At 42.2% G+C, this 24,298-nt stretch overlaps 1 protein-coding gene across 11 annotated transcripts in view; it reads right to left on the bottom strand.

The window, feature by feature from the left end:
- foxp1b (forkhead box P1b) overlaps positions 1-24,298 on the bottom strand; it is a 183,054-nt gene that overhangs the window by 8,405 nt on the left and 150,351 nt on the right. For all 11 annotated transcript variants that reach the window (XM_049587353.1, XM_049587345.1, XM_049587378.1 and 8 more), the window contains 8 exons: positions 21,554-21,746; positions 14,990-15,097; positions 9,384-9,471; positions 8,032-8,115; positions 2,585-2,789; positions 2,097-2,173; positions 1,320-1,421; positions 93-214 (listed from right to left, as the gene is read on the bottom strand). In XM_049587353.1, the coding sequence (XP_049443310.1) occupies positions 93-214; positions 1,320-1,421; positions 2,097-2,173; positions 2,585-2,789; positions 8,032-8,115; positions 9,384-9,471; positions 14,990-15,097; positions 21,554-21,746 (979 nt within the window). The remainder of the gene's footprint in view (positions 1-92; positions 215-1,319; positions 1,422-2,096; positions 2,174-2,584; positions 2,790-8,031; positions 8,116-9,383; positions 9,472-14,989; positions 15,098-21,553; positions 21,747-24,298) is intronic.

Raw genomic sequence — 24,298 nt, 5'->3', positions numbered from 1 at the left:
GGACGTTATGGCACACAGACAATGAGATGGAGCAGCAGCAGCAGCAGCCTCTTCCCATCAGTGAGACAGACGCTCAAAAGGGCCAAACCTACCCACTGATCTTTTGAGGCCGTCTCTTTTGGAACTCTATTTCGTCGACTGTCCACACAGCCCCTTTTACGTTTTCTACTCGCACAAAACACTTGTGAAGACTAAGATTATGCCGGACTGCATTCTGCAGTTGGTGTAAAAACACAAAGAGAGAAAGAAAAAGGTTGCTATCAGTACAGTTAAACATGTCTGCATGGGGAGTAAAGAAACAAAAATCATATCAAAGAAGAAATATTTTGACAAGCACTGGATGAAACCTGAATGAAAACAATAAATAAAGCAGAGTGTTATTGGCAGTAAATGGCCCTGAAGTTTCAAATGACCTAAACAATATATAAATATTTCTTGGTTTCCATGGCAATAGAGTTACTGACATTCTCTTTTGTCCTTATCATTTACAAAGCTTCCTTTTTCTGATCAGTGAGATATTCAGAATATTTTCACTGAGTAGAAAAGGTTCAGGTCATTTCCCCGTTACAATGTGAGGAAAAAAAGAGCTATTAAAACTTAAAGCCAGTGTCCAATCCAAATCATTTAGGCATGAAGCAGACCTGCATATATCATCCCTTTGTTATTGCAGGAGCTCTGCTGAGTGCGTGTGTATACTAAGTGTGTGTGTAGAGACAGAGTGAGTTGTGGAATCCAGTGGTTATAACACCAATGTGCCCCTATGGAAGGGCTGTCAGTAAGTGTGAGATGGAGGACGGGGGTGGAGCAGGGTGGTGGCAGCGTGTTTATGTGTGTGTATGACAAATCAGCTAAAGCTTAGAGGAGGCTTTCAGTGCTTCATTACTGTTTTCTTCATTCAAAGCTGACTTTGTCTGACTTGTGTTTTTGTTGTGTTTGTGGCCTGCTGGAAAACAGAGTGTTCCCTTCTGAAGTGAGTGTGAGGGGCTCAGCCAGGAGTCACTGGCAGAGCACCACTATGTTAAACTAATGCCGCCCACCACCAGAACATCCCTGCATATTACAGGGAAATCGTTTCTTTCATTTTTCTTCTCTCTTTCTCTTTTTGTTTTACAAGCATGCACATATCCCTCTCCTTGGTTTTTCTATGTGGTTCCTATTGTTTGTTTAAAGGGTGGTTCATTTGGACAGAATAAGTGGAGTATTGTTATGTGTTTGGGTAAAGGTTCATTTATGCCTGGCTATCATTTGATTCTCCCCAACATCAACACAACGTCTCCTTTTCCTCCGATGCTGGTATAAAGGAAGAACAGCAGAATTACCTTCCACGTCGCTGCGTTGCGCCTAAAATATGCAAACATTCGTGTGAACCAGTTGTAGATTTCGTTTAGTGTTAGCTGCTTTTCTGGAGATTCGAGGATTGCCTGGATGAGGAACAGTGACAGAAACAAACATTTACAATTTTGCTCCCTTCACAAAGTGATCAATAATTCACAAGAGGCGTGCAGGTTTGTGTGTGTGTGTGTTCTCTGGAGGGAAAACACACAAACAGCACAGAGAGTGACAATGTAAAGTGTACAGCTTATTCTGTTTATAGAAGTCTTCTGCACTTCTCATACAAAAACGGGCAGATTTGAATATATTTTCTTTTGTGGGTGTAAATGAAGGGCAAGCAAAAACATTTCTCAGGCAGATTACAGGGCGGCAATTATGGCCGGCGCAGATTAATTCCTGAGATCCCAGATTACTGCGGCCCGGCGATAATTGACTGGCCATCTTAAAACAGGTTCATCCCTACTGTTGTGTGAAATGAATTTGGTAATAATCACAGCCACTGAAATGCTTAATCAAATGCAATTGTCATATGTGGCTGTTTTTTGAATCCCGTACGCATTCTTGCACTCATTTGAAGATGGTTAATCTGCCCCTCTCTCTAAATTGCATTCAAAATTTAACAAGGAGGGAAACAGAGGAATAAGTTGAACAAATGGAGCTTGTGGCTTTCTAAATAGCTCATCTGCTGTGTGTCTTGCTGTGACTAGACAGGGTGGAGGATGTTTAAAATTTGACAGATTAAAAGGCACAAGTGGAGTCCTTACCTGTCTTATTAGTGAGGCGTACGTGAACGGCGGTCTAACATCTGCATTCATGTAAAACTCTTTGTTCTGACTGAGATCTGCACACAGGGAACAAACACAAACCGTGTCAACATAGAATAAAATGATCAGGTGTCAACAGTGATGTACTATTAGTGGCTAATAACACAAATATTAGCATGATTACATAGCTGTGTATAAAGTATACAGAGTTGGGCACGGCAATATATCAATATCATATTGATATTGTGATATGAGACTAGATATCATCTTAGATTTTGGATATTGTGATATCCTTAGTGTTGTCTTTTCATGGTTTTAAAGGCTGCATTACATTACCAGACTGTTGCTATATTATTTGCCTTTACCCACTACCTCCACATTGCCCGGCTCAGTACAGTACAGATACACTATATAGGGTAAGTTGTTAAACAGGCCAGATTCTATGTATTTTCTGATACACTTGAGTGTGAGTGTTCGTCCTGCAGTACCTGGAGAGATGGGCATGTTGTATTTTTCTGAGTAGCGCCGTCGCATGGGGCCCACGCTGTGGAGGCTGTTGGCTGTGATGACGGAGTGGGTCTGGGACAGGGGTGTGAGGGGTGCTGTGGGCGTGGTGGGGGTCTGGGGAAGGCTCAAAGGAGGAGACGCCTCAGGGGCCGATTTGGACAACGTGACGTTGGACACCAAGTTGAGCTGGAAACCAGATCAAGACCAAACAAACAGAGAAACACAGACAGACAGAAAGACAGACAGGAGCATGGTTAGTCCTCTAATTACCCCAGTGTCTTAGATGCCTCATTGACTATGCATATCTCCCTCTCTAATTGCAGGCGGGCCCTGAGATGATCCATGAACGTTCGCTAAATGTTTGGAAAACAACCCCGGAGCCCCACTCCTCTGCTCCCCACCTCCTCTATTCTTCACGCTCCACTCTCTCCTCCCTCCCTCGCTCTTGCTGCCGTGTCAGGCCTGTTCCCAGCTTTCTGTTTCACCGCCTTTGTTTAATCTTTTGTCCCTCTTGTCCTGTTTGGACAACACTCCCCCTCCACCTCATTCACCCACCGTGGGTCCGCAGCATGGTAACCAGTGAGGGTGAGTAGAGAAAGGAAGATGGGCGGCCTGAGCAGCTCTGAAAAATGACAGTGTGATTCTCACCTACCGCTGAGCAGCCCTGCTAATAAGGCAGCCAGAGGAAGAAGCCAATCTGGGCTAATTACAAGCTGAAATTGTATTGTGAGGACTCTAATTAGGAGCTGCTTATGGAGGTGATCTGATGATTAACTACTGTATCTGACTGACCTCCATCATCAGGGCCACGATGGCCGCGGTAAAAACGGTCTCGCAGTATTTGCATGCACAGCCTTATGCAGAGAATATCTGGTTTTACCACTGTGAGTGTGGATGGGTTGGGCGGGCTGAGGAGTAATAATGGCTACAAGGTAAACTAATTATGGCAAGTGCTCCAAAGGTATAGCATGGCTTCCAGCAGCTGCGGCGGCTCCGAGCCAAGCGCCAAGCCTCCGTACTGGAGCAGCAGTCAAGTGGAAAATTCTAGCCTGACCCCCTGCTCCAGCTATTAATTGGCAGGAAAACTAATGACACATATACATATTCCCACAAAATTGTTCTAATTGCTAATTTGCCGAAGGAGGCCAGTATCCAAATTAAACATGATTTCAGACTGTGAGAAAAAGAAAGCCGAGTATGAGAGAGAATGGAGAGCTGAAGAATGGGAGACAGTGTTGGTAGGACACATCTCATCTGTGACATCATTTGTTGATTGCGAGGGATAAGAAGTCTGATTTCTGCTGACGCCGCGTGGAGGTGATGGAGGGACTGACAGCAGACAAGTGAGAGTGAACATTTGTCTGTCTGTTCATAGCAACACAGATCCTGATAAGCCACTGATTATATTACGTCCTATTAACACTCATTACAAATAGATATAATAAAGACATCAGAAATCTAAGACTGGCATCCCCAGATCTCAGTGTTGACATGACACTGTCAATGTCATAACAGTATTTTTAATTTATTATAAATTCTAACATAATTAGTCACCATAATGTCAAATATATCTTATGCTGATGATACACAACTATATATCTGTGTTTTCAAACCCCAATTCTTTAAAAGCTCTTTCCCCTGTTTCACCAGATGTCAGCATTTGGTGTTTTTAAAACAAATGAGGCAGAGACTTTAGTCAGAGCTTGCTAGCCTGTCCAAACAAATTACAGCACGTTACAGATCTGGGAGTGATTTTAGACTCTGATTTTAATTTTATCGGCTGTTTAATGAGGTTGCGTAAATATCATTATTTCATCTGAGAAATATGCCAAAATTAAACCATTTTAACTCAGAGTGATGCTGAAATGCTGATAAATGTTTTTGTTACAAGCTGCTGAGATAACTTCCACTTTGTTTTTACTTATCTCCCAAGAAAATTACATTTTTTTACAATTACAACTGTACAATTACAGTTATGTCAAAATGCTGCAGCCAGAATTCTGACCAGTGCAAAAAGAGAGATCACACAACACCTCTGCTCACATCATTGCACTTCTATATCTTGCAGAATTGATTCTAAAGGCCTTTTACTTATCTGCAAAGCCTTCCATAATCTTGCACCTACATGTATTTGTGACTGCCTTTCATCTTATGTCCCAACAAGAAATCTCTGATCTTCTACTGCCGTTCTTTTATAAGTTCATGAAGTATCACACATGAAATCAGGTGAGGCTGCTTTCTGTTTTTATTGCACTAAACTGGAATACTCCCTTACCTTACAACTTACAACTGCAAAGTCCCTTGGAATTTTTAACAATATATTAAATACCTATCTTGTTAATGTTGTATGGTGACAGTTTGTTTTTCTCTCACTTATTGCTATAGCTATTTTTTTTCTTCTTTTATTGTCACCTGATCTTGCTTTGTTAAGCACTTTAAGTTGCATATTTCCATGAAATATGCCATACAAATAAACTTATTATTATTATTATTTATTTATTTATTTATTTTTTAAAAAAGACCTTATTAAATTATAAAGTTGCAAACTGCTCTCACTAAACTGAGTGACATTTGTGTTTTCTTCCACTTTAACAGACATGTGTCCAAGTCCTCACAATGTCTATTTATGTTTTGGAGGCTGAACTATGGCTTTCTGGCAGAGTCTGCCCAAATAATTTGGATTACTGCTGGGATGCACAAATGTAGACTGCATCCTCACCAACAGTAGCACAAGACGTGTTATTCTAAATCATGAACAAAATAAATCACACTCGGGTTCGCGTGTTTCTGACACAATGCTATCAATAGAACGGGGCTGCGGTGTTGACTTCTCTTCCTGTGGATTAGCAGGCTTTGTTTCATGTTTCATCCATATTCCCTGGCCATAAACACAGAGAGGCTTCAACAATAGGCCAGACAGGCTGGTAATAGCCTTGCCTTTGTTTGCCTCACCATTTGGGCTCACTCCAGTGCCTAGACAAAATGAGACTTCAGACTGAAATTAATTAAATGGTAATTGGTGATCTAATTATACTGGCTTTGACTCGGCAAGCTGCTAAAGAAAATAAACAAAAAGTCCCTCCTTAATTATGTATGGCGTAAAAGGTCAGATTTCTGACAAGAATGCTTAGTGACACCGAGTGCAGACACCCACCCACACACATACACACACACACACGAAGGCAAATACAAACACACGCATACACAGGCATACACACACAGAAACACGCATCGCTAATGTGGCACATTTTGTTTTGATCTTCCCCCGCTCCCATCCACCTCAGAAGAATAAAATGAATCCTATTCATTTGACGTCTTGCATGCACAGTATCAGTTTGTTTGTCTTTAATTATAACTAAATGTAAACCAGCTACTTTGCTATGACAGTTGGCTACTTATACACGCCTTTATTAAATACAACAGCACAGAACAGCAGAAAAGCAGAACTGACAATTACTGGAAGAACACAATTGTTTCCTCACAGTGTCAGCTCTGAGAATACTTTGATTCTGCATCTGCTCAAAGGAGTTTTTTTTTTTTTTGTTCTTTTTTTTGGTGGCCACCTCTGATGCTGCAATCTCACTAAAGCCTCAGTGAGGCCACAGGCCCTGACCTGTGTAAGTCCACCACTCACCCAGCCAAAGCCAGACGTATTTATCATAGCATTTCGCAGCAGCTCGCAGCAGGCAAAGTGGCGCTGGTGAATGGGAGTCTATTTATTTGAATAAAAATCCCAGCTTGCCCCCTTGAGTGTTAACACTGAGCTCTGACACAGCCATTCTCACAGGCCCTGGGGAGAGAGGAGAGGTAGTGAACTCAAGATGCTATCTGCCGCTTCTACCACTTTTCATATACAAATGTCCCTGTGTCAGAGCCCTCGTTTTGCACTCCAATCTACACGATCAGTGTGTGTGACACACGCAGCTTTAACAGACAGCCTTTTGTCATCTGACATCTCCAGGCGGTTTATGCTGGTACGTCAATAGCAGCCACCTCCATGACTGTAAATAAATGTTTCAAGCTGTTGAAAGACAAGACTCCTGTATGTATATACTGTGCATGTGTGTGTGTGTGTGTGTGTGTGTGTGTGTGTGTGTGTGTGATTTCAGATTCACGCCCTGCAGTAAAATGATCTCTGAATGAACTGTCATACAGACTGAAATATGGTGCTGTGAGGCCCCTTCTTAAACATGACAAAATAGTGCAGACACTTAAATGCCATATGTTAAGCCCTTGCCCCTATAGGATAGGGATTAAGCAGTAGGCTTTATGGCATGGCATATATTAAGAGTGATAAGCATGATGTCTGGAATGTGTCAAGAAGATAATAAATTGATCTGCCTGTACATTTATTCAAAATTTCAGACATGCAGAACATGAGACATTTTTGTTTTCTTCCCTCATTCAGCAAGATTGAAATTTTTTACACTTTGCTCACTCTGCATTCTGGTGTTGACTTTGATGCCAAACTCAACTTCAACAACACTTAATATAAAACTATAACTTTATCCACTGTGAAAAATGCTGTAGGGATGAATATGCAAAAAAAACCCTCCTGCATAAAGTTTTCTGTTTTTTTCCTGAATGTTAGACTAAAATAAATTTGGCCCAAGAATAGCCTTGGTCTAATTTTGATAATTACTTTTAAAGATGGATGAGGGCAATTCCTGAAATTTTTTAACCCTGAGTGAGGATTCAGATGTCTTCAGGTAAGCATCTGTTCTCACAGAAAATCAGTATTAAAATCAACATCAGCAGGTGCTGCTGTATTTGGGAGTGACACTCCGTGACACCAGCTAGCGAGCCTCAAATATTTCTTTCAGGATCAGTAAGCCATAACTTAAACCAACACATCAATCAATTAATAATATCTTATTATCAGCCCCTACCTGATATACTGCCATGTTAATATATTGCTATGACTACGTAGTGGAGTTTTTAACTATCTGTTTCCCTCTTTTTCCATTTTTCTACATGCATTTGTTGTTGCTATTTTATGTTATCTGGCTGGAAAGCGCTAAAAATAAAGGTTCTATTTTATATTTTTTTTAATAAATATGGTGTCTGGTATTATCACTATATTTCTATTTTCCTGTGCTTTCTCATCCTTCCTGTCTGCCCAAACATGCACTGCTTCTCTGAGGCTGAGATGGGGGCTGTTACAGTGTGTGCATCCAGTTCATCACCAGACACCAAATTGAATCTCGGATGTCAGCAGATGTGGTCCAAACAATATTTACTGCCTCCCTCAAGAGAACAGCTGTTTTTATTTAGCAGATAAATAAGAAGATGGAGGAAGGGATTAATGAATACATGTGTGCCAATTAAGACAAACAAAAGGATGGGGGGAGGGACAAGAGAAAGAGAAAGAGGGAGAGATAGAGAGACAGAGAGAGAGAGAGAGGTGTATGACAGGGTTGCTGCTCACCGGCTGTGGGGTGGCTTTGGGCTCCGTGGACTTGACATGAAGGTGCGTCATCATAGCTTGCAGACGCTCTTTGTCTTTTGCTAGCTGTGATGAGGAAAGAGAACACATTAAATTTTTTATGAACAAAAGGAAGAGAAAAAAACTCTACTTTTATTAATTCCATACATCCCTTTGCAGTGAAAACATCTTTTCGTTTGAACAAATCGATCCTTTTTTTTCTCTCTCTCTCGGGATTGTCTAATTATTTGTTTTCAAAATGCTTTTGGAAGCTGTCAACAACCCTGCACTTCAGACAATCTAACTACTGTCTCCAATTCAAGGTTAAAATATACTACGTCTCATTGCCAATAACAGGCCCGGGCCCTTTCTACCTGTCTGAAACTCAGCGCTGTCTTAGCTGCCAGCTTAAATTATGGTGATAGGCTGCATGCAGAGGAAGTCTGTGTCTGATAAACCTTCGCTCCATCCCTCTGGATAATACACCACCGGAGCGGAAATAACAGGACGTTGGTGTGGTGTAATGTTGGAGCGACTCAACTCTCATTGTTTAGGGTTAACATCCAGCACACCACAACTGCTTTATACTCATTATCAGACAGTTTTCTGTGTTATGCGGTTAAGATGTGAACCACAAGTGAGCACAACATAAAGTCTGGAATACATTAAAGTGGATCTGGATTTGCTTTGTAGCATCTGCTAATTAATAAAAAATACACTTTAATGGGATGCTTGGTTTTATTTTCCTTGTAATACATATTAATAAGTGCAAGCTTACATGATCATGGTGATCATATTTACCACATAACCCACCATTACATACGACACATTGGCCCTCCCTAAACAGAATGACAGAACCAAGTCATTCTTCATGTGCACACGCAGAAAAAGACAACACAAGATCTGACACACTGGAAACTGTATTAAAACACTGATTATCAAATGTCTGCGGTGGGTTACAATAACCTTTCTGCCCCTTTAAGTCACTCAACACTGAGCGCCTATCCACACTCTGCTGCCCAGTCACTTCACCGAGTGTTTTATTGTTGGTGCCAAACAGTTAAAAGTCATAAATAACTTTAAAACCCAGTAAAATTCAAAATGTAATTATCTTCTCTACTTAGCCCCGGGCCCTTCATATATCTTTTGCTGGCTGTCATGCATACATAACACATTTCTAATGACTGGTTACTTGCAAAATGTACAAAAATTATTTCACTCTGCTGCCTCCCTTCCACACAGTGACCCTGTGGCTGATATCAGACGGACGCGGAGGGGTTTCGGCAGACACTGAGGAAGTGTCAGGAGAAGAAGACACATAAATATTTGGGCCAAAACAAACCGAGAGACAATACCTGCAGCTCCAGCTGTTGTACGACCTGCATTTGCACCCGACACTGGGCCGTGCTCCTGTCATCCAGGGCGTGCTCATTGTTAAGATGCCTGCAAAACAAAAAACAGAAAAAAAAGATGATGTCAGTTTGACTTTTCTGCAGACTGTTAGATGTAGGAAACAAAACACGTGTGGTCATTCAAAGTACAATGCACAGAGAAAATGTTGTAGGTAAATTACACAGATCTTCAACATATCTGCAGAACCAGAAGAAATACTGTTTTAACATACAAGAATTACACTGAATATTTCATGACAGTCATGTCTGCTCCAACTACAGCTCATAGATAAGAGGAATGATTGAAGAATTTCAGGTTGGACTCCTTTGCTTCATTATGCACCAGCTCCCTGACGCCATTTCTTCCTCTCTCCAGTTTTCCTTGTCGTCCTTTTTTGGTGTGTTTTCTGTTAATTGTGTCTTTGTAATTAAGAAAATTCAAATAAAGCTGGACCGAATGCAGAGGACAACAGGGCGAGGAGATGGGATCTGTCACAAACTTGAATTATGGATATAATTATGCGTGATTATTTTATACAGGGAAGATGTTCTCTTTTCCTGCACGTTTATAACTAATCTAAATAAGTAGCTTGCTGGGTAGCAGACAGGGTTTTTTTTTTCTGTGATTTATATAAAATGGTGGAGATAAGGTTCACGAGTGAAGGAAATATGATTGGAGGAATTTTATCAGCCGCCGCATGAATTACTGTTTGAAAATGCTTATGCAGGGGCATTTCATTAATCATTTAATCATAATCCGAGCAGGATGTTTGAACTGATTTCACAAATACCCTTTCATTTCACTACTTCATTATGCTCGCTAATGGATCCAATATATTATATATATCATAAATTATATCACATCTTCGGTGACCATGTAGGTCACTGTCACCAGGCATGTCTGTGTGTGTGCGGTGGCGCCGGGAAATGGGAGAGAAGAGGTGTGTGATGCGCCCCGCCTTTTCAAAATGCACTTTTTTCCTGTCATTTACTGCAAATCAAAAATAGCCAGCGTCAACCTGTGAAGGCAGCAGTGGCAGCGCCGGCGTTATGATGGCCCAATAAATTTGAGGCCATTGCTTTATGTACAGACAACACATTTGTGCATTAAACACCACACAGACACTCAGAAAACAGACACATGTGAGGGGGAAAGGAGAATTGATAGCGCTCTGCTTGAAATGTGAAGGTTTCTGTTCAGCTGCGGTATTTTCAACCTTGAAGTGAATGATTTAAATCTTTATGGGAAATGTGGTCTCTTTCCCCCCTTCAGGTCCTCCTATTATGTTTTGATCATACATTTTTCAAAATGACCGTGATATACATTCAGCACTTGAAGTTAATTATTGTGGCAAAAAAAGAAAATTAAAAAGGCATATTTAAAGCAAGCATGGGTAATAACCCCCTCTGCTGAAATCAATTCAGACTTCTTCTGGGCTTTCCATTTGTTTGAGTCAAATAAATGCCCATTTAATTAAGTAGGTCGGAAAATGAAACTGGTAAACATTTCAGGACATCTTACTAAATTTCAAAGAAGAAAATAATAGGTAAAGACGTTTCAGCTTCAATTTAACTGGCACAGACTGAATTTTCAATGAAGGGTGGCCTACGTGAGCAGCTTTGGAATTTCTCTGCTCATAGGAGACATGTGCCCTGCTTCTTTTCATCCTTTGTTACATTCCACTTTATTTCTTCTAATGACATGGAGAGTCACAGTGCATAATTAATAGGAAATGAAATATTCAAATGGCCCTAATGCAGCCTTGAGAGGAGTGTCTGGACACGGGAGCAGGGGATACGGGGGAATTGACGTCGGGAGAGGCTATGAACGTTGGCATGTGTCACTTTCTGGACTTCAAATGAAGCCACTTTTAAAAGCTCTCTGGCAGGATGACAGTCCCTAATGTAAATTGCCACAATAAAACAAGTTAAATAGACATTCCTGTAGCAGTGGGCTTTTTACATATCAGTTAGTTTGCCTATTTTTTTTCTTTCTTTCTTTACAATTTCTAATTATATAGACTGGACCCAGAGCTTAAGGCTGTCTCTGAGGAAGGTTTATCTTTTTACTGTTGGCTGGAATTTTAAATTAAATGCATAAATCTATACAGGATTATGATATTTAAAATGCATTACAAATTATTTCTTATTAAGATAATCATTAATTTATGTTGACACTACAGGGTTTAAGATTATTAAACTTTTTTCATGATTTTATATTTGTCTTATTTGTGTTTGCAGTGGAACAAGGCTGCATAACTTACACAATCATTTCTTCATTGTGTTGAGGTGTGAGAGATGAGTGTTTGTGCCTTCAGCAGACAGACAGTGCAGCACTAGAGGGCACTGCAGTGTTTCACTGGCTCTGACCTCTGACTGGACACTGAAGAGACGGGTCTTGACCCTCATAAAAACACCCAGATCTGCTGCGAACCCGACCCCGCCCTCCTGTGTGCTGAACCCCGAAAAACAGGAACAGGGATTTGGCGCTTTTGTATTTATCGAGATAGTGCGTGTAGGTATGTAATGTTTTCTTTAAAAGATAGAATAAATACACACGCAGTTTAAAACAACATTTCAGTCCCGTGTTAGTTGTTGCTGTTGGCATGTGGAGCTGAAATCTGGTTGACGTTAGAGTCCTCCTCACCTTTCTTTCTCTCTGGTACACAGTACACTGTGTTCTGCTGACTACACACTCACACCCACACCCACACACACACACACACACACACACACCCACATACACACGAACACACACACCTATCCTCACATATATTTTCAACATTTCTCCCAACCTTTGGAGGCTTAAGTAAGGAGCATTATAAAGCCTGTTTTTTATTTTTGATTGTTTTGTTTTTGGAGGCCTGCAGTATCAGTTGCTGGGTTTCATGTGGAAGTGCTTAAGGGTTTGAGAGTTAACACCTTGGTGAGCTGCTCGCACTCTCGCCTGCTGTTAAACAAAGGCGGCTTTGTGGAGACTCTCCCCAAATGTTTTCTTAACATGTTCCAAGCAGTTTGAGCAGGCAACTAAAGTAAACAAGATGTTGCCATGATAAAAACACTTGTAAAAACACAGCAGAGTGCACTTAGAGACTTTTTAAGGCACAGCTCTACCGGGCTCACTGAATTTAATTCCCCTCTCTTCTATAAACAAAGGGTGAGGCAATGTCAGAATACAATAAATAGTGATGGATTTAAGAGGGCACTCCCAAAGCTGAAAGATGTGTCCATGTGTGTAATGCATGCAAGTGTCACAGGGTGTTTACTAAATTAAAATCAAAATACATAACTGCCTCTTTTTTTTCATCTTGTACAAAACTTAACTGTACTACCATAAAATCTGGTGTGATAAGCTTTTCCAAAGCAAACTGCGCTCAAAGTGGATTTAAGTAAACGTTCAGAAAACGAAAAGAGGATTCAAAATGTTGACTGTGAGGCGTCCCTGTGCAGCACCTTTCTCTCCGTCTGTGAGGAAACTGTGTGTTCGCTGAGTGCTTGTTTTAGGATAATGGAATTGTGTCATATCTTGTTTAAAGTGCGACTAATCCGGGGTGACAGTGAGCCATTGATCTGCTGCCACAATGCAGATGTTTTCATCCTCTCCGTAACCATGGCGCTGTTATGTGTTGGATTACCTAAAGCGCGCTGCACACAGGGTTGATTAGTAAACCAGCGGTCTGACTCAGACGGGGGAACATGGTGCAAAACAAGGGCCTATGTCAGGCTACACAGGGTCAGATGTAGGGGTGGGAGATATGGCCAAATCTTTTATCTGATGTCCGTAAATTTATATCATTGTAACGGTATATATTATGATACAGTAACTCTGTAAGGTCAATTAAGAAAAGGTTTTAATATAGTAACCATACCATTTATTTGCAACTTCCACACACACAAAAAAAAGACTGCCTCACACCAGACAACGCTTGATTTTAAGGTAGACTATGCAAGATTTTCCTAAAAAACAATCTGTAGACTCAAACAGAAGTAATGCCTTCTGCCTGTATTTTCTTCTTTCATTCTCATTTTCTGTGTTTGGGATGTTTACAAGTCTGTACCCCCACAGCGCTCAGGTGGGGTTGGGGTTTTATAAGAAGGTAGCAACCAGGTGCCAGTCAGTCAGCAGCATGCATCCAAGAGACACAGTGCCAAAAAATGCAAATACAGTGAGGTGAAACACCAGATGAGAATGAATCTGAAGTTGCATAGTATACCTTAAAAAAAAAGAAAAAAAAAAGGAGACTAATATTATCTATAAAATTGACGCTTTAAGGTTCCTGATCATTTTACATTTTGTTACAGATTTCTGTATTTACAACTTCACTCTTTGCCCCAAATGTCTGCCCCAAATCATAAAACCCTGTGAGGCAGCTGGATTCACAAGATTGTGAGATAACGAGAAAACATTACGAGAATTATGACATTACATGAGTTTGCAAGATAATAACGTCAGCATTAGGAGATCACGTGAGAATCAAGCCCAGATTTGCTACGTAGCCTACCCTGAATAGTTCCCATGCTAGATACGGTATTGCCGGATATCTACTGGTGGACACACTTCTACTGTCACACATTACATACTGTCACACCACCCAGCCCTAGTCAAACCTGTCACACTGTTTACACTGGATGTAAACAGATGTATACAAAGACATTACAAAGGAGCTGATGCTGACTTAGCTGGTCTAGTGGGCAGGATTTAGTTGCATCTAGCGGTGAGGTTGCAGATTATAACCGATTGAAACTTCTCCCATTTGGCCTTCACCGAAACATGAATGGCCCTACCTTGAGCTAGTGTTTGGTTTGTCTGTTCTGGGCTACTGTAGAAACAGCTAGGCAAAGTCTGAGGAAGAGGATCCACTCTGTATGTAGATTTAAACAACTCATTCTAACGTAATGAAAACACAACCGTTCTTACTTTAAGGTGATTATACGCCACAGAAAACATAATAATTATTATTATTTTATTTCTGCCAATACATCCCCCTGTATCTTTAACACTGGACTTTTAAGTACAGTATACATGGTTGTTTTTAACATAGTGCTGAGGTGTGGGCCTTCGATGAAATAAACAACACTGCAAACCAAAGCACACATCAACAAGTAAAGCCTGAGAAAGTAGAAGGAAAGACAAATAAACAACTGAGAAGAAGACAGAAAGAGCTGAGCAAAGCAAAGAGACACACACACACACACACACACACACACACACACACACACACACACACCAATCCCCCTGTCCAGTGACAAGGGCAAACATGCAGAGCGCCCTAAGTGTGGGCTGCCACAGATAAACATCCTACCGTTGTTTGTTTGGGAAAAACGGCCCCCGTCACCATGGGAACTGCACTTATCACAGGAATTAGAGGCCCATGCCGTTCTCAGAAGGAGACCCCGCCACAGTACCCTTGTCGAGAGAGGGCCAACCCAGGCGCCCGCACTCAGGAATAACAACCAGCTGCACCTGTAGTGCCTCTGAGTCACCGGGGGTCACAAAACGTGTAATCGACCCAACACGAGGACAAACAAACTGTGATGGAAATGCACCCCCGACCATGACTTTTACTTACTTGAGGAATGAATGGAAATCATCGAAGACCGCCTCACATCCAGGCCACTTGCAAACACCGTGACCGTACAGAGGGTGACTGTGGGGGGAATGCTCTTCTAGCGTGGATCTAAGAGAGAAATTCACAGAAAGCGACAGTTATCAATAAAACAGTTTTTTAAAGTTTTCCAGAGTACAAACACAGTTACAGGCCAGTGGTCACATAACATGACGAGGGGTCACAGAGGAAGGGTTCTCGTGTTCAGCTGATGCCTGGTTAGCACCCCCCCCGTGTGTACTGTATATGGTTTCCACATGAAAACCTTGACTTCAGCTTGATCTGTGAACCTGGGTCTGTGTGGAATCAGTGTACCTGTGTGATCTCTGCTTGCTCTTCTCTTAAAAGAGGGGACTCTTGTTGTGAAAGTGCAACTGAATCAATATGTAATTATTTAGTATCACTGAGCAATGTTGCAGTTCACTTTGATCAGGACTGCTAGGGGGCTCTCTCAGCCTGTGCTGCCTGCTGCATCATGTCCCAGAGCCCACCTGGAGGAGCGTGCACCACAACATGAAACCCCTGAAAGCATCAGGCACTTTTGCACTGTGCACAAACTGTAAACATCCCCACCGCCTGGTATCAATTTATCTACTGACCAATCCATGTCACCAGGGGGCTGACAAGCATCTACGGGGGAGCGTATGGCTTCGTACAATCAGTCTAAATAGCGGGGAACGTCCCCGGAAAAACAAACTTTACAACATCTTCCATATGGTGAGAGGCGTGGAACCACAGCTAACCGCAATCGGCGCTGAGAGAGAGCGGCCTGTGTGGAGGCAGTGTCTGCTAAGAGAGCGAGACAGGCAGCCATATGGACACAGGCACTATACAAGACACACAACTTTCAGCTACAAGAGCCTGGGGGACTGGCCTATATCGCTACCACCTGTGCTTCTGGTGGCTCGTGAGCACAATGCTGCTGCCTCTCCTCCAGTCTGAGCCCTGCTCTCTGAGACAACGGGCCAAACAGGGAGATTCATTACACCACAAATGCTCGTGTCGCCATGTGGGAACAACTCCAACCACTAAAATCTCATTCATATACATATATTCAATAAGAGATAATGTCTAATACTACTACTTCAGGGGATGTCTTTAAGGAGAGAGATGGAAAATAACCACCAATCATCCATCTGCTATGATTTAAAAATTGATGTAAAAATGAATTAGTAAAAAAGAAAGTAATGTAACCGCAGTGTGCCAAATTTGCAGGATTAAACAAGCCGATGTTCAGATTAAAATCTCATTTGTATCAATGTTAGTATAGATGTACCTCAAGTAGGAAATTTTAAAGGTCGTCACAGGTTTCCTTGTGTTATAATTACTTGCTTAAGAGTTCACATTGTTCATAACATGTGATAATTGCATTGCAATTAGGAAGCAGTCAAGCATTCATGAATGTGGTTAGCAGCTTTTTTTTCTCTCCCTCTTTTCAAAAGTCAGATTTTTTTTTAATTCAATTATGAATTATGCATTCACATTAAGACCTCTGTTTTGATACAGCTAATAAATAGACGGCGGAAGACCTATTATAATGAGTTTTTAACAAGGAAATGTGTGGACTGGCGAAGGTAACGCCGGTTTTTAATTTAAAGAGATCCTTTTTTAATTCTTTGCGAGCAGGCTTGTTGGTTAATTCTGTATTAATAAGAAATTGAAATGTGGAGTGCGCTGGGAATCAGTGAGCACAAAGCGCTGCGAGGGGTTGGCGGCAGAAGAGCCCTTTTAAACGGTGGATGGCTAAACAGTAGTAAATGACAGAATTTACACCAAATGAGCTACATTAGTGTAATAGGAGAAGAGTGTGGGATTCGTGGGGTTTTCTCCCATTTGAGAATGTGTTGAAGGGAGAGAGAGAGAGACAGAGAGAGAGAGAGAGAGAGAGAGAGAGAGAGAGAGAGAGAGAAAAAGAAGACGCTCTGTAGTTCCCTGCGTTGCGTTAAATTTGACTCGCACCCACGACAGGTCTGTCAGGATGTTATTATTGTCAGGCAGCCCGGGGGGAAGAACACTCTAATGATCTTGTAACAGCGATGAGGGGAAACCGTGTCATCAGCTTCCTTTAGAGGAGAAGGAACATTAAAGCGCCTATAGACGCAGACAGAAAGGTGTTGCACTGTGTTTATATGTAGACAGATGCAGAGACGACTCCGACAGCTGCTGGCCAGTTGTTTTCTAGTTCGCTTCTTTTGATGAGATGCTCTGGGCCATAAACAAGTCATGATCTATGGCATTGTGCGCTGATGGACTCAATCTATCAGCAGAAAAAGAGAAGATTGATGTCCACCTTGCTAGGTCAGAGTCTGGCCACAATGTGTGTGAAGCCAGTCACAACACTCTCCCTCGCTGTTGGTACTAATGTTAGCCTATTCCCTCGCGTCCTCCCCCTCAATCCTCCACCCTCCCCCTTTTTAACTCCCTATACTCGATCCTTTCCTTCCGTCTTCTCTGTGCAACTGCATGGTTCACCCTAAATGATTTAATTATCAGTTTTTTTTCTGGTGTAAGACAAATGAAAGGCAAGAGAGATGGGAGTGCTGTGCCAAATCTGATTATTTATCTCCTTAACAGATTGCTGTGTTACAGTCCCCGAGCTGTGGTTACTGATGGTTGTTGGGAAGTAAAGTGGGCCAAGCGCTTTGTGAGGACGCTCCCCCTTTACAAAGCTGATGCAGCACTGTATGGGGAATTTGTGTCAGATACAGATCAGCCACATTTCATTTAAATAAGCAAATCATTGAATAAAGATGACCTGGCTCACAGGGGTATATCTCTATCTATGCATCACAGTTCGTGGGCTGGGGAACAACACAGGGCTGACAGATTGAGTGACTCAGGCCCTGGTCGTATCGGGGATGTTGTTCAGACAAACAGAAATCCCAGCCTGCCTTTGCTGGAGTGTTCTCTGAGACAAGTAAAAGCAGGAACATGTGCCTCGTCTTCGGTGTGTCAAGCCCGGCAGTGATTGAATTTCTCCTCCTTCCTTAAGACGGAAGTGCAAAGCCGGTGAGTGATTCCTGTGGATGCACTTAAGGTTTTAGTTGCAGGCGTCGTTGTGCCTGGGCAGATTTTATATGACACATGAAACTAACTACATGGTACTTAGGGCCTGCTGTAAACCAATCTGAAGCCAGTCGGGAAAACAGGCCCATCAGCAGAGAGGCTTGTTTCTGTTGCATGACAAAAGGACTCGCAAAACCGCATCAATTAAAAGTTCATTAAGTTCAGCGCTGGGAGGATGAGTGGATGCTCTCTATTTACGCCCGGGCCGGCCCAGCCCATTATCTTCAACCTGATTATTCAAATCCCTGGATTATAACACAGACGTTTTCTCAGAGCCTTGCTTAGAATAACCATACTTAATAATATTTCATTTTTTTCTTCCCATGGAGTCTGATTAGAATTGAGTCTGCATCATCAAAAGGAAACGAGAGGAACAATGCTCTTGATAGTTGTGTGATTTAAGTGTTCCAAAATTAACGCAAAAAGGGATTATTGCTCGTGTGAATCTAAACTCAGCATTTAATAAGCAGTGTTTTGTGTTCACTTTGTATCAGTCGCCTATTCTTTGTAATTGCGCATTTGAAAGTCTGCGTAGGTAATCCACGACTTCCTCGAGCAGATGGGCTGGATGAGAATCACCTGCTCGGTTTTCTGACAGATCTAAGATACTGCGAGAATATTCAGACTGAGACTGCCGTCTTCACTTAAGCTTGTGTTAAACTGCTGTTGACATCTTCTTTAATCTCTGACAGTCAGTGCGAGGCAGAGGGGCTGCCAACTCTTGCGTTATGTCTTCTCCGATGTTTCATGGAGCCCTCAGCTGAGGCTGGTTCTTGCCTTTTCCTGCCACCGATGCTCACCTTGTTTGCTCGCTCGCGACAATGTGTGATGGAGTGAGCGAATCAATATCCTCCCCCTGCGATTTGTCTTTAACTACACAGAAACCAGACATTCAGCCAGTCTCTGGATGAAGGACTGGGAGCCTGTGGATACTGTCAACTGTGGGAGCAACTAACGCCAGCCTTTTTTTTAAATTTTATTTTCCTCCAGTGTCTGTGCTAGAGGATCACTTTGAAACAGTAAAGAGGATAAGTCTGTACAGGTATTATGAATCTGTTTAAAACCGATACCACTGCTTGAAAAGAAATAGCTGCTTTCCGTTTCTATCACTCCATCAGTGAATCATAGCACCTCCTCTCGAAGTCACTCAGATCCTCTCTACAACCCCCCCCCTCGTGTCCCCCCCCGCCGGCAGCCCCTCTTCACCTCCAAAGGCCTGCTGGTTTACTGTGCTAAACATGTTTTCATCGGCATTGCTTTCATAACGACACGTAGGGTTTTGATCACTGAAACACAAGTCAGATGTTATGCAGTGAGCTCACGGTGCCTGGAGGCTCCTCACTAGCAGTTCAAAGATCAGGCTTTGGTGCAAGAAAACAAGCAAATGTGTAAGATGCCAAATTAATTCCTTCCTTAAAGACGCAGACACACAGCTTGGAGAGCAAACGCCTTTCACAGATGATTCATCCGGGTTTAGAAAATATGATACACCCAGGGTTTGTTTTTTCTAGCATAGCTTGTTGTTCTTGTAATGCTTTAGTTATTCCTGATGTGACAGGTTTGATTGTACATGTCAACAAGTTCCCAGTATACAAGGAACTGGTTCCCTTTCTGAAAAAGACACTGCTAATCGAAATGTTTTCGAGGTAATCCAGCTGAAGTCGCAGCTGCACTTCCCAATGTGCAACTGAAACAATAACAGGAGGGGGTCACTACCCTGACCCCCCTCATTAATAGCATGGTGATCCCATTTCGACTGCATGCACATTTCTCCAAATCCCTGTCTTCCTTCCAGGTGTTCTGTGAAATCCCCAGCTGCATCCAGGCACACAGGAAAGTGACTGTGCTGGCCTTAATATAAATAATACTTACACACTATAAATTAAGAGTAATCTCTATGCAAACCCTATGGGGGCATGTCTATCAACTGAGGCCCTGTGAGAAATTCCTATCTTAAATGGGAATATATGGCACATGGGCCTTGCTTCATACAAAGATGACAGTCAAGACTGTTTCACAACTTTGATTACCAGTTGTAGGGTACAAATACTGCTGGCCTTTCCAAGTGATTTCACTGTCGTGGACAAATTTCTGATGTTGGAAAAGAGTCTTTCCTCAGTTGGTGCATGCTCCCGTGATCTAAATCATTTGATGTAAGGTGGTCATAAAACTCGATCCGAGCCGTCAGTCTTTATCTTTTCTTGATGTTTCAACAAAATCAAACATGTTTATTATTATCAAAAGTTTTAAACCTGATGCAAACACTTAAGTTCAATTATATGAACACTGTCACCAACCAATAGCTGCAGAGGAAGCAGCAAACCTGGTACACAGTAAACATGGAGGGGTCTCTAGGGAGCCGATATAAAGCGAGCAAGTTTCTGGTGGAGTTTTAGAGTGAACAAGAGTCTGTGTGTAATTCGGTGTGCATCTGATCCACTCACCAGCACTTATATCAGTGAGAAGTTTTTGAAATGGTTCACCACTCATTCCCACGGTCTCCTCCTACCAGAACAGCACAGATAAACCAAGGGCGCATCATGAGCGCAAACCAGACAAATGTTTGGGGCCCCTCTAAAAAAACTGGGAAAAGGGGCCCCCAGTGGCACATTTTGCAATGATGATACACCAGGCTTGCTGCGGTTGATTGTGTTACGAGTGTTACACGCCGTTCGGGCAGACGCCGATTACATTACTTGCCCACTGCCTCCACTGTTGTTTTACTTTTTTAATCAATATTTAGTTTGATGACGGTCGCTACAATTATAAACTGAAAGTCTCTGCTGCGTACAGAGTAGCAGAAGTCCAATTTTATTAGCACGAAGAAGACCTGACTGACAAGATGATGGTGGAGAATTTGTGAAATGCAGGGGGCCTCAGTAGGCTGTGTTGCCTGAAGCCCTAGGATCACCTCTGCAGCTGACCAATGGAGGCTGGTAGCAAGCTGAGGTCGCTGAATTGACAAGAGTATTATTGTCATATGATGCCTTTTACATGTGTTTCTAGAGTTATGTTTTTTTGCGGGCACGTAAGGAAATGTTAATATGTTATATTTCTCAAAGGTAGTTTGGCAATATAATATTGTAATACTGTCCACCAGGAGCAGGATGGGGAATAATCTCAAAAGGAATCTACCTGGAGTCTTGCAAATAGTGACCCTGCAAGATCCCCAGTCTTTTCAAAATCTTTTAGTGTTGTGACTCAAAACTCATATTGTCTTGAGATGTGAGAGGCTGTCGGACTTCAGTCTTTTTCAGTTCTTTTCAAAGTGCTCTAGTGTACGATAGACACAAGGTGAGGAAGAATGCTTTAAGAGACTATTGTTTTATAAAAGTGATGATTTGAAGCTTGTGTGTCCTCGCTGACCCATGTTCTCATTGTGAGAGCATGCATAAGATGTAAGACACATGCACAGGAAAAAGAAAAGAAAACAAGAACTATATAAAAGACCTTGGGACTCACCCTTCTCTCTTGTGACTCATGTACTGCCCGTTGGTGGAGGCATGCTGGTTGAGGAGTGGGTTCTTTGGCGGTGCCGGGGAGGACAGGTCAAGGCCCCGGTGGCCGTTGTTGCTGCTGCTGTTGTTGTGCTCCTCCTTCACGTGAGCATTTGTCACCTCCTTCCACAGTTGCTGCAGCTCGGCTGGAATCATGCCTGAGACAAACAAATTGGATAATTAAATCAATTAACGGCTAATCCAACTCTCTTCTTCATCACTTAATTAAATCAAAGTGTCTGTAAACAAAGCCGAGTATTAATTAGAAAATATTCCACTACAGGGTAATGCACTGAGAGCTCTTGCCTCCCTCCTCTCTCTCTCTGCTACCTCCTTCTCTCCCTCCCATTTTTCCTGTGATCTGAAGCGTGTTTGTATACACAAATCCCTGGCATTCACGCAGATTTCATGCCCAGAGTAAATAATTAACATCCAGACAAGGCATGAAATCTGAATAATCACCATCATTTTCTCTCAACAACAGAGATGTGCACAACATACACAACAAAAAGTTTACAATAGCAACACTAGAAAACATCCCACCCCTGCCTCCTTGAGAAACAGGACCCTGGGGTAATATTCTCAAAAGCGCATTAATGTGCAAAATACTTAAAGCTCTGCACCGCCTCCAATTGACACAGAAGACTTAAACCTCATTTAACAAGTCAAGCACACTGCAGCTCACACAGCCCTTTGAAAAAAAAAATCCCTTGAAGACACAAGACATTTTTCTGTGTGCTGGAAACACATCTACAGAGTGTTTTTTCTGCCTGTGAGTGACAGCGATCCCGACACCCAGGGCCAGAGTCGGGATGAAGAAGGATAATGCTGTGTTTGTGCACCCCACTTTCCATGTCTGACAGAAGAGAGCCTTTGTTGGTTGCACAATATATATGTGTCCATCCTTGCTGTGTCTGTTACTGTGCCGGAGAAGTCTGCTTTCATTTGACACAAATGAGGATAAAGCTGATATGTAAAATAAGATTAAGCCTCATGGGTGCAGAATCTGTGGCTATTTGTGTTTTCATTCAAAACACACTGCATCTGGGTAATTTTAATAGCATACTGAAAGATCTAACAGGGGAATATGTGTGGATTTGTAATGGAGTATTCAAATCTGTGCTTAAGTAAGCCACATGTTTTAAGCATGCTGAAAGAGCCCATGGATATGTGGTGAATTTAACCACAGAGCAAATGGGCAAGACCGCTCGTTTAACATTACAATTAATTAAATCCATTCTCAAAATGAGCACTGGCAAATGAAAGATGATTTGCACATGCTTATCTTCTTGGGTTTATATTCTCCGGATCCCCCCCCTCCTCCCCGTTTCTCATCACTGGCTCTATAGATACCAGAAGTGCTCCTTTCAAGCACCAGATTGTAATACATTGTGTGCAAAATGCTTAGTCTTAATTTATTCCTGTTGTGGAAAATAACTGTGAGGTGAAGATCTCAATACGATCAGCAAAAATATTTTTAATTTGATAAGCTACTAAAGATTTTAATTATGCTGGTAATGGAGAACATTGGCCTAATGAGGCGGAGGACTCCAGAGAGACGCAGGGGCTAAGAACTGTGAAATGAGTCTGATAGGATTGCTGTAAATTCACACTAGATCGTTTGCATATCAAAGAGCAGGAAATGATTACAGGACAAATCAATAACCTTTCCACGTTCCAAGGAGCGTCTTTCCTCATTCGAATATTTCAACACACTCGCTCTATTCTGCCTGCCTGTATTCTCCCTTATTCTCTTCAATGCCTTGATGTGCCCTAATCGAAGTGCACGTCCGTGACAGGCTAAACATGCTTAATATTGCGGTCTGTGTTATAGCATGCTAATTCACAGCTTGCTCATTTCCAGCTGCATTTTTCAAAGGATCCATTGTTGTTTTGATGCTATGAGGAGCAAAAAGTTTCTCTTTTTTTTCTGTGATGGCTGGTTTGGAAGCGGAAGGTCACTGGTGATGCGTGTGTCCTGCGCTCCGACAGCGGGAACAATCATTTTCCCCCCACTTGGTGCCCGGTGACAGTGGGCGATGTATTTTTAGCCGATGTGCTTGACAGGGCGGCCCACACTGGCTCAATTACCCAGCAGTCCTGGTGACCCCGACACCACTGTTTACTCAGATGAAACCGCAGCGGATAGACCGGTCTGATGAGAGAGGTAACGGAGTGGGACCAAGCTGTCTCTTTCTGGATCTAGTCCCCAGTTTTATTGCTCTCCCCCTCTCGGTGTTCCTATCTAACCCTAACCTCTTCAAACCCAACAACAGCTATGGCTCATGATTCCACATAAATGACAATAAAATATCATTACACAAATGTCTCAGAGGGGATTATATTTTCTGTTTGGACAAAACGCATTGGGTTGCTCTCCATCTGATTACTGAGGGACACATAATGACATTGATCTGTAAATCCTCTTTCTTGGGTCCCCCGGTTTGTCCGTCCTTTAAATGCTGGATTGGTTTATCTTTCTTCTTTCCATTTTTCAACACAACTATTCCGCTCATTACGACTGGGAAATACGGACAAGCACTTTAAAAAATGTATGTTGTTGGGACACTTGATTGATCACCGGCCTCCCAACTCAATTTTACCTCCGCAGGTAGCTCTGGCATCGAGACAGGCCGAGCTCTTCAACCTTTTCCTGTCCTTGTCCCCCTGTACCCAGGTGACCATGTTCAAGCAAGCAGAAAGTTGATTT

This window comes from Epinephelus fuscoguttatus, linkage group LG1 (genome assembly GCF_011397635.1).
Source record: "Epinephelus fuscoguttatus linkage group LG1, E.fuscoguttatus.final_Chr_v1".
Classification (NCBI taxonomy): Eukaryota; Metazoa; Chordata; class Actinopteri; order Perciformes; family Serranidae; genus Epinephelus; species Epinephelus fuscoguttatus.
The sequence above is the reverse complement of the archived record's forward strand: the minus strand, read 5'-3'. Positions and strand labels throughout refer to the sequence as shown.